Genomic DNA, 14,383 nt, shown 5'->3' on the forward strand with positions numbered 1-14,383 from the left:
GTCACAGACATGCAGCACTAATGACAGTGAATGGCCAGTCCATCCCTTGTCTTTCCCTGTTTTACTAATGAAACCAAACAGACATTTGAAGAGCTAGATTGAGAACTTCTTACTATTGTAGGCATCTTGGTGTCCGGGAGGGTGTCGTTGAGGATTTCGTTGAGGAGTGTGTCATCAGGAGGGGGGGGCAGGGGCCCGGGTGAGACACTGGCAACGTCTGTGGAAATGTTAAAAAGTACAGGCACGAAAATGAGACTGGAGGAGTTTAAATTAGAATGAGGTCACCATGTCACATGCTTTTCCTGTCACTCTGGAAATTACAGATGTTAGGTGCATTCTGAACTCATTTTCTTTTAAGATCACACAAATATGTGTGTGAGCAAAATATAACTCATACTTTTTTTTTTGCTGTACGCGGGCTTCTCACTGCTGTGGCCTCTCCCGTTGCGGAGCACAGGCTCCGGACGCGCAGGCTCAGCGGCCATGGCTCACGGGCCCAGCCGCTCCACTGCATGTGGGATCTTCCCGGACCGGGGCACGAACCCGTGTCCCCTGCATCGGCAGGCAGACTCTCAACCACTGTGCCACCAGGGAGGGTCTAACCCATACTCTTGATCCCACTTAAATACCTCATTATTCCTTTCCAGAACGCAAGTTTGGAGCTCCCCAGATGTGTTACAGTTAAATGGTTTTGCCTAATGAGATCTGGTTACTTTTTCATTTTGCGACTATGTAAAGGACACATGAATACATTATCTTGAATTTGTTTGTTGGAAAATATTGATGATTGCCTCCACGTTGTAGGATAATGGGTGATTCGGTTTTGTTTTTATTCCTTTCTGTATTTTCCAAGGCGTATGCTATGAATTTAAATTATTTTGTAAGGCTAGTAATACAAGTTAGTTTTGAGAAAGTGCATTATAAACTGAGTCAACTTCAATTAAACATTGCTTTTCAAATAACATGCTTTCATGATGGTTTGAATTAAGATTCAGTAGCAGATGAAATGAGGAGTTCTAAGCTTACCTGTTGAAAACACAGGGGTTTCGCCAGCCTCTCCTAATGTCTCCTTTGTGGATATTTCATCTTTTCTATTAGCACAATAGGAAACAAAAAAGAGATGGTGAAAAGGAGCTTGATGACAATAGAGGAAATGCATTTAAATTTGCTTATACTGAATAGACCTAAAAATTAGAGAGAAAGTATATTTTAAAACTAGGTTTATCTATATTTTCATTACTGAAGTAATCTTTTAATATATTTTCTTTGAAGAAAAATTCAAACAACCCGAAAACAATTATGTTTAACTCCAGGGTTTTTCATAAGCATCTTGGCTTTTTGCCATTCTGGGGAGCATTTTCATAGTAGGCAAAGATGATTCTGGGGGTCCGATGTTTTATAGTCCTCATTGTGCTTCAACTGCGTCCTTGACATCAAAGATATTTGATCACATGATCTATGACTGAAATATTCTTGCTAAAATCTCAGACCTTCAAACCTATAAATTCAGAGAGGCATTAAGTTTATCTGATAAAGTAACTCTTGTGGTTACGATAATGAGAGAGAGAAAGATTTCTGGATAATGAAGGTGTCTTGAATCCCTATTCTGGACATAATCATTGCCTGCGATGGTAACCTGCCAGGGAGTTGTGGGTAGGTTTGCAGTGCCAGGGAGCATCATCCAAGGTCATGGTTATAGAGCTGTCTGCATATCCCATTAGCCCGTTCTAGCAAGCTTTATTTAGAAAGGAGTAGCAGTAGTGATAGCTATTGAAGCTCACTGAAAGATTTCTTACTCTAAGCTATCAGGTCTCAGAGGAGCGTGTCTGTGCTTATACAATATAGTCATGATTGACTGTTTAATCTAAAGAGTGGCTCGCACTGATGGAAGACCAGAGGGAATGGCTAGGTCCTCTGTTGTCGTAGGGGACTAGGGGTCTTGAGAGGAGAGCAGGATTTCGGTGGGTGGGGTGGAGAAGACAGGTTCTTCAGGCAGAGGGGAAGGCTGTGGTCAGAGCCCAGGATGAGCAGGGTGTGGTCTGGACGTGGTGAAGAAGTGTCATGATGGCAGTGGTGGGATCCTGGCTCATGGAGGGCAAAGTTGGAAAGGCCAGGGGGTGAAGCCCTTGATGAATTAGCTTGGCCTCTGCCTCAGTGGAGGTCCTGAGAGGGAACAAATGGCTCACTCAGAGTTGGGTAATTTGAGCAAAGTCTAAGAAAGGCCTTGCTTACTAAGTCATGGGAAGAGTATACGAGCACCTACAAGGGCGAGTGCAGAGCCCGTGGGTGATAACAGCGAGGTACCAAGAACTCGCCTCTCCAGCAGGGGTGAGATAATGCAGCAGTTACCACCAATCAGAGACAGAGAAGGCTCTGTGGCAAGAGAGGGCTGCCTGACACGAGCTGAGCTGCTGCTGAAAGAGGTCTGTAGCCCTGGAAGACTTTGTAGGTCGGGGGCGTGGGGAGGTGATAAACTCGCTCACCTCACTCTGCTCCTCCCTCTGGTTTCCTGATCCACATTGGCTGGTCCTTCCCAGAAGTCAGAGGCCAAGGGAGGCCAGTGAGTCAGTCCCTCCCGCTCAGCCCTCTGCACACAGAGCACGTGGAGAAGGGTGGCAGTGGATATTCAGAAGGGCAAGGGGAAGATGCGGGAGTATTTTTGAACAGCCTTTGAACAAAGCTCAGTGTAAAAAAAGGAATATCTCAGATGTATTAACCCAGGAGCAGTTATGCAAGTTAAGGAGGGTAAGAGGTTAGAGGCAAGGGTTTGGCATTTTGCACAGCGTAAATTAATAAGGTCCTGGGCCAGGTTGTGACAAAGGGAACAGAAACGAAGGAACAAATGCGAAAAGCGTTATAAAGAATTGTAATTCATACAGCCCAATTTGTGGCTCCCTCTGCAGTATTATTATCTTCAGCTTTAGATTTCTAGCTGTTATGAGTGTAATTTGTGAGTTTAGAGTTTGGCAACAACAACTCTCTTCTTTAATCATTTTTATCGGATGTACTTTGCTTTTTGATTTTCTTATTTGATATTCGGTTCTTGTAGAAGACACAGCTCGGTGCTTCAGTTTAGTTTGAGAAATACTAACACCTTACAGAATACCAAATGAGAGTTCAAACTTCAGGTGGCTCTCTGATTGCATTCAACATGTTCCTGATGTAAGGAATATTTTTCATGAGTTCTAAAAATTAAGCTATTTTAATTGCTCTCTCTAATAAGTAAAAAGCATGTTAGATAATTATCTTAATCTATAAGATCTATCCATTTCCTTTTAATATACTCATTTATCTTCAGCAAAATATATGCATAAAGGGTCTGTCAGAATAACCTACTCTGATCTCAGTAGCTGAAATAATATAAAGGCACAATAGCTCAGTCTCACTCCTCGTGTGATCGTTCAAAAGTCAAGAGCACGCTGAACTGTATTTTGGGTACTCACCTCTCAAGGAAGCTTCTCTGTTTTATCCTCTGTAGGAAGATAAAAAGTAATTTTATCAAGAGACAATGCCAACTGAAGAGCCAAAGTCTATTTTCATTCCCTTTCCCCTTTAACTCCACTTCAATCAGCCTGTAAAATGTTATTTTGCAGGAATAAAATTCCTGTTGGCCTTCTCAGATCTCTCTAAGCATTTCTTCAGCCAACCCTTATGCTGGGGGAGCCAGTTCAAAAGGGGCAGGGTCTGGAGGCCTGGGAGCTATTTGGACCGGGTTCTCAACACTCCGTGTTTAAACTCACCTGCTGAAGAAGATCCAGGTGTTCCTGGGAGTTGCTGAAATTTCTCCCGATGTCAAAGAGGCAGAAAGTCTCCTGCTGGCAGATGCTGACCCAGTCCTGGTATTCCCCTGGGTCAGGGATGCGATCCAGAAAGATCCGATACGCTTCCCACACTGCTTCCTGGCACACTGCAAGGCGGCACCATGAGGAGGGAAAAATGGCCACATCCTGAGAAGATGCCCTTCTCCCAACCCAAGCCCAATCTTAAACATGGCAAGCTCCGTCATGGCTTATGCTGATGCAATAGCCTATAGCCCATAGAATGAATTCATTTAACAAATATTTATTGAGCCCCTATATGCACCATGGAGTAAAATAAAAGAAGGGAGATAGAAATACAGGCTTCTGTGTGTGTGTGTGTGCGTGTGTAAGACTGCTATTTATAATAGGGTGGTTGAGGAAGGCCTCATGATCAAGGTGACTTTTGAACAGTTTGGGAAGAGGCCTCAAGGCTGGAGAATGCTGGGCACATTGAAAAAACAGTCAAAAGGTCACTGTGGCCAGAGCAAGGCTGAGAGTCATAAAGGATGGACATGGAAGTATGTGGTGAGAGGCACAGAGATGGCGCAGGTCTTGCAGCCCAGTCATCTTCAACTGGGGCACAGGTTCCCCGCTGTATCTGCAGACTCTCCAAGGGGTAAACAGGCACACAGATGTTTAAAGAGACTCAGTTTCTAGATCTCAGCTTCCCTGTCGTGCTTTCCTAAGTTGGTTTGCCCAACAACACATGTTTCCTTCCTCACTTTCCCTTTGGCCGTCACCCTTCCCCCATCTCCCCATCCGTAGTCTTCCTGTGATGGCCCAGGGCCCCTAGGTTGCCACACAAAGGGTATTTGAAATAACTGTGTTTGAGATTAAGACAGGGAGTGAACTTAGTCAAGGGCAAACACACAGTTTTTGCAAGTAGGGCAGTTTCTGATGCTTTGCCTTCAACACCTTAGAAGACGTCCTAATGAAGTTGACAGCTGATAGATCATTAAAAATAATGATGGCAGATCACGATGTGATTGTTAGCATAAAATGCCAGAGGAACTTAAGAAAAAGGATGCTACTGTAACAAAACTCCATCTGTTCCCATCTACTTATTTATGTAACACGTCTTCTCAGCATTTAAGTGAAACTAAGGAAAAGAATAGGGATAAAATGGATGTTAAATCCTGTCTACTGTTAGCAATACATAATAGGAATAATAAATAATGGCACATGAACTAATAGAGGGACAGCACCAAAGCAACCCCATCTATCCAGAGGCAGAAACTAGTGGAGCTTAAGCTATAGGCCCTTCATTTAAATTGGCCCCTTCCAAAGCTTTGTTCCTAATTTTGTATCTATAAACATTAGTTACCCCAAACCAATATCTGAGCTTATATCCATCAATAAAAAATTAAAAACTTTTGTCAAACTTATATCTACTTCCTTTAATCAATTATATATTAAAAATAATTATAAATGCAACTGAATCCAGAAGAAATTTCTGGAAATAAGTAAAATAAGTTATTTACTTAGGAAATAAGTAAAAAGTGTAATTTCAATTTACGTGCATTTTTGTTACTGAGAAGTATTTTAGAGCAACCCATAACAGACTTTCAAGTATGACCTAAATTACATTAAGATAAGACTCTGCAGTGAGAGGTGGGATGTAAATGTGGGTGTGTGGAGGAGAAGGGACCACGTGACATTGCCTGCTGTTTGGAAGGCTTTGTTCATGCATTTGTAGAGTACTTGATGGTAAGTACTGAGTATCTATGACAGATTCCACTGTATATATGAGAATGCTTTAATTCCTATCTTATTTTCAATATCAATATTTACAGCTCACCAAAAGTTACATCTTATCCAATTATTTAAGCTGATGATGAAAAACTTTAGATGTCAACAGAAAAGCTCTCAAGAGGGCACCTAATTTAAAAATTATTTTAGGGGATTAAGTTAGGAAAAAAAGATAGAAGACTTTGGTCCTAAGCAATTGTAATATGTTGATCTTTAACTCTGGAGGGATGAGGAGCAACGGGGTGCTTTGGAGTAGAAGCTGACATCACCTGACTTTCTAAAGAAACCCTCTGACTGCCATGCAGAGAAAAGGGGTTACGGGTTATGGGGAGGAACAAGGTATGAGAAGCCCAGTCTGGAGACTCTTACTCCAGTGCTTTACCTTCCCTCACTCCCCACTTGGTCCACATCTGGGTTTCTCTTAGCTTTCTGTTTTAAGAGGCAAAGAGAATTCCAGACCAACAGAAGCTCAGGTCATTTACTAGCAACAACCTGACCAGAACCCACAGACCCTGGTGGGGGTGGTGGTTTGCAGTGCCCACCACCTCAAAAGTGCCATCGAGTTTTCCACATTTGAGGTGTGTGTTGCCTGGGGTTTTTCCTACATCATCAAACAGGCTAGGCTGAGACATTAAGCAGAAAGGCTGAGGTTCTGTGGTCAGATCTCAAGCAACTGGGGGATACTGGAGAGGCAAGGCTCTGACTTTCTCCAAAATCCTTGTGGCAATCCTTCTCCAATAGAGTCAGACAAAGATGGTGCAGAAAGGTAAACCGAGACGTTAGAAAAATCCAACTTTTCAGAGGCTTTCAGACTCCTACCAGCCCTGAGGTCCTTTGATGCTTCAACTTTCAAGGTTTTAATTTGAGGCTCCCTTAGCAAGGATGGATGACTCTGCCAGTGAGTCATGGGCTGGTGCTCCTGTGCTCTTGATCACAGAAGGATTCTGTGCCTCCTGATTTGTGCTGAGCTTCCAGGATGCCAGAAAAATGACATAGGAGGAGTCACCAAAATCCTGCCCCTCAAAAATCATCTAAAGAAAAGATAATGGTCCCTGTTTCATCCTGACATTTTGATCACTGTAGACGACAGTGCCCCAGGGAAATAATTCTTCAAGCAGCTCCAGGCATTTGTGCTTCAGGGAGAACGTTCTCTCAGAGCCTTTGGGAAAAGTAGGTTTTAATAAGGACGAGGGCTTTCTGTGTTCCTGAGGTGGGAGAAAGGGCCGCAGGTGGAGGAACGGGATTACCTGGGCATCTTATCAATATGAGAATGCAGATTATGAAGTAGTTCTGGTGAGCCACCTGGACATCTGCATTTCTCACAAGCTCCCAGGTGACGTGATGCTGCTGGTCTGTGGACAGCAGTTTGAGTAGCAGGAACTAGGATTCCCTTCACCTTTAACTTTCTCCGAGTCACACATGAACGTGAAAGAAAGATCTAGCTTTTAATATTGGAGTTGGGAGAAAGAGAGAGTGGAGAGAGATAGAGGAAGGGAGGGAGGGAGAGAGAGGGAGAGACATGGGGAGGGGTGAAGTCACAAAGGACTCACAGAGGACTTTGAAGGGGGGCGGTCACAGAGGAGAGAGTTTGCATGGTGAGAGCACAGGTTCTGCCTGGGAAACTACCAGAAACGACCTTGACCCTTGTGTCTGTGCTTTCTGAGGAAATCTTGGCAATTCTATCAGGAAGCTCAGAACATTTTCCCTTGTGCTGCTTTAAGCATTGGGAAGAGAAATAGCTCAGTATTCCATTTGATTTGAGGAATGTGGGAGCTGTCTCCTCTATGTTTGAAAAATGTCAACGGATAGTTTCATAAAAGCAGCTATGAGAACAATACCTGGGTTACTCTGTCAAAGAAACACTGCTTTATAGCTGAGTCTTATTTCTAGTTTCTTTGTGAACCAACTTGTTAGACTTAAGAAACCCATGCTGGTGAACAGTAAAATTTCATATCACCCAGGGGCAGCCATAAAGATAATAGGCTGTCATTGCTGTGGGGAGAAAAACAGTGGTTTGTTTCATCCAGGGAAGCAAGAATGAAAGAGGCAAACCTAATCAAGAATAAAGAGCTAAGAATAAAATTCAGAGCGAAAAATCTGGTGGCAGCAATAAATAGTCTATTCTGCAAATACCTGTGATGAATCCTATTTGTGAACATCGTAAAGGATTAGAAGTTACGTGAAAATAGTTAGCAACAGCTATGTTCCTAGTCAATGTGATGCATATCCCATGTATTTATGCTTCTATCCATTAACAAGTAACATGAAATTTACCAGTGTCATTGTCTGATCAATGTGGAGGTACATCCAAAATGAATGCTTTACATATGGCACTGTCTTTTCTTTGCATTCCCAATGACCTCTTTGCCTCTGCATCCATATGGAGAGGTGCTGTGCTAGGACCTGAGAATTTTAGTACAGTGCACTTGATTTTCTGTAATTAGAGTCCTCCTTCTGACTCTGATCCAGTAGCTGTCATTTCTCTGCAGGTGTGGCTTCTGTCCGAAAGCAAATATCTTTTTACTTCCACATAAAATGAGACATATGAGGAACATAGGGCTTGATTTTTTTAAATTTAATTTTATTTATTTTTGGCTGCATTGGGTCTTCGTTACTGCGTGCGGGCTTTCTCTAGATGCGGTGAGCAGGGGCTACTCTTCATTGCGGTGCGCGGGCTTCTCATTGTCGTGGCTTCTCTTGTTGTGGAGCATGGGGTCTAGGTGCGCGGACCTCAGTAGTTGTGGAACATGGGCTCAGTAGTTGTGGTTTGCGGGCTCTAGAGGTCAGGCTCTGTAGTTGTGGCGCACAGGCTTAGTTGCTCTGCGGCATGTGAGATCTTCCCCGGCTGGGGCTCGAACCCATGTCCCCTGCATTGGCAGGCAGATTCTTAACCACTGCGCCACCAGGGAAGCCCAAGGCTTGATATTTTTGATACTGTTAGTTAATTATGCTTCTTAAACCCAATAAGGACACCCAGATTAATTCAACTTTTGCACATCTTATAGATGTAAATACTTAAGAACTTGGTGGGAAGTTAGTTGATGGCATAGTTTTCCGTTGTCAGAATGTGCAACACATCACAAGCTAGAATTGAACCAGCTTGCTCTAGTCAATAGCCTTGAAATAGAGCAGGGTGACTGTGCTCTTTGGAGTGGAAGCAAACATCTATTATGATCAAGGTGGAAATCAGTAAACGTCCTCAATTTTCACATGTAAGGTGACTTGCGTTTAGGATGCAGCCAGACAAGCTACCTGGGGAGTTTAATAGCAGTTACCAAAGATTCTTTTCTTTCATTTAAAGAAGGAGCCATGGGATTTTTTTTCATCCACGATAAGTGAATGGCAAGGACAGCTACTGCTGGCCGTGGTGTGATTGAACTCCATCATGATTTCCGGGAATGCTGTAAGAGTCCTGTAATGTTGTCTTGGGGTAAAAACTGCACTGTAACTCTGATGGAAATCACTGTAATTGTGCTGTAAATCCCGTTAACACCCCTGTTTATTTATCTTGGTAACCACTGCTAATTTGTGCCTCCAGGTTTCCCAGCTTCAGACATTTTTACTGGATCAGCAATAAACAACTGAAACTTACCAAGAAGGGAGGGAGGACTGGGATTGTAATGTGGTTTTTGAAAAGTGAAACCTTAAGTCATAAATCAACTTGCACAGATTCCTGACACTGCAATCATCCTGTGCTTCTTACAACATTAGGAGTTAATAGTGGGCTTTGGCAAAAATAAAACAAAGAGGTAAAACGCAGAGGCCAAGGCTTTCTGGTGGCTTGTTAAATGCTCTCATGGTTCTGTGTTGCACAGGACATGGTTTTAAAACATACAAGCACAGATCTACCATAGTTTCGAAGGCTTATTATTCATAACTCTCAAAGCAGTTGGCTGATTTTTATAACTCCTGTGACTGAATGAGAGACTGGAAGTTCTGTGCTGAACACAACCTTGGGATGGATGAAAGGGAAGGGATGAAGAGAGGGAAAGTCTGAACAGGCTGCGCCTCTTTCCTTACCTCTCAATCTATAATAAGCTTGAAGACTTGCTAAAATCTGTTTCATGGATTCCTGTGGACAGACTTTAAGCCCAGTTGGGAAAAATGCTGATCTTTTGGTTCGATGCTTTGCCAAATCGAATATTCGTCTCATTGTTGACACTTTGTAACTTTTTCCGGTATTTTCAGTTGTTTCAATTCTTGCGGCATTGTCTATGTCTTTAATTTCAGAACTGTATATTTTAATGGAGAGATCTGTAAAAGAAAGATTGATTTCCTGGTAATACTACTCAGCCATAAAAAGAATGAAATAATGCCATTTGCAGCAACATGGATGGACCTAGAGATTATCAGACTAAGTGAAGTAAGTCAGACAGAGAAAGACAAGTATCATGATATCGCTTATGTGTGGAAGCTAAAAATATGATACAAGTGAACCTATTTACAAAACAGAAACAGACTCACAGACATAGAAAATAAACTTATGGTTATCAAAGGGGAAAGGAGCAGGGAAGGATAGATTAGAAATTTGGGATTAACAGATACACAGTTCTGTATATAAAATAAACAACAAGGACCTACTGTGTAGCACAGGGAGCTATATTCAATATCTTGTAATAACCCATAGTGGAAAAAATCTGAAAAAGAATATACACATGTATAACTGAATCACTTTGTTGTACACCTAAAACATGGTAACTCAACTATATTTCAATTTAAAGAAGACTGATTTCCTGATGAATATATACATTTGTGTGCTGTAAGTGAAGCATATAATAAATGGATGGAAAAAACTAAACATTTGATCCTGAGGGTTATGGAAGTTCTCTGTTTTGCTGCAACTGCCACATGTGATATTTCAATGACGACATTTTCAGAAATCAGGGAATAGCATAATGGGCTGATCAAGCATATTTAAAAAAAAGAAAAACAAAAACAACATTTCGAATCATCTTGCCCTTAGGAACTGCCAAATATTGAAACCTTTTCCCACACATCTCTCTAAAAATCACTCCCCACTTAGCACTCAAGCCTCCCAAGAGATGCCTCTTTAGATAGACATTATAATTCAAGTGGGGAATGATATAGCATTGTGGTACCCAGAGGTGTACTCTTGATGAGGAAGTGGAGTGCTTCTATAAACCTAGGGGAAAAAATGCAACAAAAATGCAACAAAACAACCCCCCTGCCTATTAGCAGCAGCCCTAGGATTTCTCTGAGGGCAGGGCTCCGGGGGTGGCAATCTGGTTGAAAGTGATTTGGGGCAAGCTTGATCTTTTATGTGAGATGATGAGAGAAGGGATGGAGGGGAGGTCAAAGAGAGGGTGTTGGCAGAAGATTAACCTCCCGGAGCCATTCATCTGCTGGCACTGAGGTGTCTGGTAGGGTTAGGTCTGGATTTCATTTTTTGCTTTGTAGACCTCTCATAAAAATAACTTACATTCACTGAGTACTATTTTATTGTGAATTTTTTCCATCGGTATTATTTTATATCACTCTCAGAAAATCTCTAGTGTATAGACGAAACAGATACCATTTTTCTCAGTTTGCCACTCAGTCAGGTACCGAGGCCTAGAGGTGTCAGAGCATGTTAACAGTGTGATCAGATCTCCACTCTTCCTCTCCCACTCCGTCTCTTTCCTTTCAGCCGTTCTACCGTTTAAGAAAGGAATTACTGATGCAGAGTTGGGACCACTCACTCTGGCCCCTGGAGACCACCAGCATGTGGCTTATAGAGATTTAAGTTCCCATTTTGTTAAAGAAGGCTCTCCAAATTCCTTTGTGAATGAAAACCAAAAGAACAGAAAGGAGATGGTTTATACACAAAGTAGAATTTAGTAAAATCAGCATCCCCAGAATCTTTCAATTTATCCAAGAGTAAACCAATGAAAAAATACTAAATGGAGCCAATTACAAACATAGGTATCAATAGGAAAGAGTATTAATATTGCCTGGTTCTTTAGGAGGCCGAGTCCTCCACTCTCTTGCCCCCATTACTGTACCTGACAGGCAAAACCATAACCAGGGTTAAATACCACTCTTTGCCTTCTCCTCACGGGCACCCTAGTGGCTGAACATGGCTGGAGAAAAACAACCATTAGGACTCACTTTAAATTTATGATCCTTCAACAATATCACACTACATTTCTCTGGTCCATTGAATGTCTCTCTCTCTCTTGGAGAACTACACACAACTTTTCTCAGATTTCCTGCACTTCCTGCCAATTCTCACTCTCAGCTGATGACCTTGTTTCACATTTTATTGAGATCAGGAGGAACCAGAAGATAACTTTTCCGATTCCCAGCACTGCATCCACTCGCTGGCTGCATCTGTGCTCAAATACTCTGCTTTTCCTCCTGTGACTATTTGATGACTGGTCCGTGCTCCTGTCTAAGCCCAATTCCTTTACTTATGCACTGGATCCCAGCGTTTTCACCTCGCAAGGGCGTTCTTCCAGAAACCCTCCTTTCATTCACCTACTGAATCATTTTTCTCTCTTTCTACTGGATCGTTCCTATCAGCCTGCAAACATTCTATTATTTTCTCCTTCTACCTAAAAGATTCTTTCTTGATAGCACTTTCCCTCCAGCCATTGACCCATTTTTCTATTTGCACTTAGAGCAAAACTCTTTGAAAGATCTGTTTTTACTTCCTTTCCTGAAACAAAGCAAGGTCCTGTATGAGTGAGGGAGGATTCCCCTGACACCACATGCAAAGCTATCAACATTTCCTCTCTTCATTCCCTCCTCTTTTTTCCTTCCTTCTTTTCATTTATTTATTATTTTTATTTTTTATTTTGATGTTTGCAGTGTGCTCGTAGAGCCCGGTGTATTCAACGTGCTATTGTGACACTTCACCAGAAGGTGTCGCTATCGAACACATAATATAATGAGAGCTGAAGGTTGGAAAACGGAACCCCGATAATCGGTTCTTTGACTTTGGGATTGTGCGTGTTCAGTACTGACATTTGTTGATGAGTGTGGTGGTGAAGGTTGTGATTTTGAAGCAAAACAGACCATTTGAGGAAGGGCTGAGACGTAGCATGGTGGGATGGACTCCCGTTGAGCTGGGAGGTTCTCCTGAAAGGCCTGGCAGATGGGAAATATCAGTATTTATATGACGGGAAGAGGACTGCAGGTCCACAGGCAGGCAACTTCCAGCAGACTGAGGAAGGTGGTCAACACCGAAGGTTTAAACTGGGGTTTAAATTAAATTTCTTTAACCGCTCACACCTGGAGCTGACGCAGTTCCCGCCATCCAGGGTAGCTGTGACAAGTTTGGAAATGTCCAAATGTACAGAAAGGGAAATTAATGAACAACGATTCTATTCAAACACTGAACTCAAACATTACATTATCCTGAGAAAGAGTCAGATCTCGCTGGGGTGGAGAGGCAGCTCTGAAATACTGGGCTTTGGTCCCTTCAGGTATTGTGTTAAAATTAGATTGTCTAAGCATTGCCTAAACATGTCCACTAGTTCACGTGAAGGTCAGCCCTTCAGTCAAAAGTATCTTTTCCACTCTAGGTTCTAGGCTGGTAGGGCTCCATGTTGACTGGCATCCTGGAAACCTCCCTATTACCTCCCTATTACATCACTGAAGAGTTTCTTTTTTTCCTTCCTGTCCCAAAGTTGGCCTCCAATCATAGATTGCTTACAAAGTTTCCATTTCAGGGCTCAGCCTTGCCCGCCAGGCAGCCTCTTTCTTGGTTATGTATTCAAGGGGCTCCTTACCAGCCTGTTTGGACCAATTCTCACCAGACTCTCTCCTCTACAGGAATGTTTTCTCACCATCTAACCCTGCAGGCTTACAATCTAGGATTACTGTACATGTATAGTGACAGTAACAGGCAACAGAAAAAGGAGAATGGGGCGTTCGCGGCAGCATTGTGGTGAGAGTGACAGCCACTGGTAAAAGCACTTAGTGAACCCACTATACTTTCCTAAGGGAAAAGGCTGCGATGTCCTAATGAATGAATTAACAGGAGAGGAGACAAGTTACTGGAATTCCTCCAGCATAAAAATCTCCATTTGAAGAACAGAACTCCACAGAGAGAAAGTGGGTAACCCTCCAGGACCAAATCAATAACTGGAAGTCTTAAAACATAAAAATGTAATCTTGCATATGCTTTCCAGACCTTACCAAAAAAAGAGTAAACAGTTCTGGCCTTTTTGCAAACGCTCAGCTTGCTTGTGATCTGTTACATCCCAGTCCCGGCCCCTCTGTTAGCGGAAATGCTCAATTACCCACCTGAAATTTTTTTCTTCCAAAGAGCAAGGGAACTAAACGTACATTGTGTTTAACATACCTGAACATGCCTCAGAAATTATGCAGTTGTACTGAACACTTGCTTAATGCTGTTCCAGAAAATTGCATGGATTTTAAGCACACTGTCTTCTGCATGATCAAGTGGAGATGACAAGAGCTCCTACGTCTTGCTTTCTCCTCTATCTTCCTACGTGTGGCTCCCAGTGAAATTCCATCCTGACAAGCCTGCTGCAAGTGAGTAAATGGTGGAAAAGAGGACCATAGAAATCAGGGAAAATTTCAGTGATTTTCTGTAATGAGATACGAAGCCAACACAGTCTCACGATAGTCAGCCTACAGACTGATTATCGGTGATGCGGGGTGGATGCCACACCGTTGCCCTCCCTGAAGCTTTGGAAACTTGGGTGCCACGGCAGCCTTCCTTGTCTCCACACCACTACCCCCTGCTGAGGGTGAAAATCAGTGCCCCCTTCTCTCAAAGCATTAGGGCGGTTGCACTGTTTTTCTTCACATTGCAAAAATAGGTTTGGCCATTGCATTTCTACGTCAGAAGGAAAGGGTTAGGA

The 14,383-nt window shown here is 42.6% G+C and overlaps 1 protein-coding gene across 2 annotated transcripts in view; it reads right to left on the reverse strand.

The window, feature by feature from the left end:
• Positions 1 to 14,383, reverse strand: part of IMPG1 (interphotoreceptor matrix proteoglycan 1) — a gene marked incomplete at both ends in the record, with an annotated part of 86,793 nt that overhangs the window by 59,073 nt on the left and 13,337 nt on the right. The window contains 5 exons of one of the 2 annotated variants that reach the window (XM_082634020.1): positions 114 to 217; positions 1,027 to 1,091; positions 3,444 to 3,472; positions 3,741 to 3,907; positions 9,570 to 9,803. In XM_082634020.1, the coding sequence (XP_082490146.1) occupies positions 114 to 217; positions 1,027 to 1,091; positions 3,444 to 3,472; positions 3,741 to 3,907; positions 9,570 to 9,803 (599 nt within the window). The remainder of the gene's footprint in view (positions 1 to 113; positions 218 to 1,026; positions 1,092 to 3,443; positions 3,473 to 3,740; positions 3,908 to 9,569; positions 9,804 to 14,383) is intronic. The other variant, XM_082634021.1, reaches the window with a different exon arrangement.

This window comes from Mesoplodon mirus (assembly GCF_964341445.2).
Source record: "Mesoplodon mirus genome assembly, chromosome: 10".
NCBI classification, from domain to species: Eukaryota; Metazoa; Chordata; class Mammalia; order Artiodactyla; family Ziphiidae; genus Mesoplodon; species Mesoplodon mirus.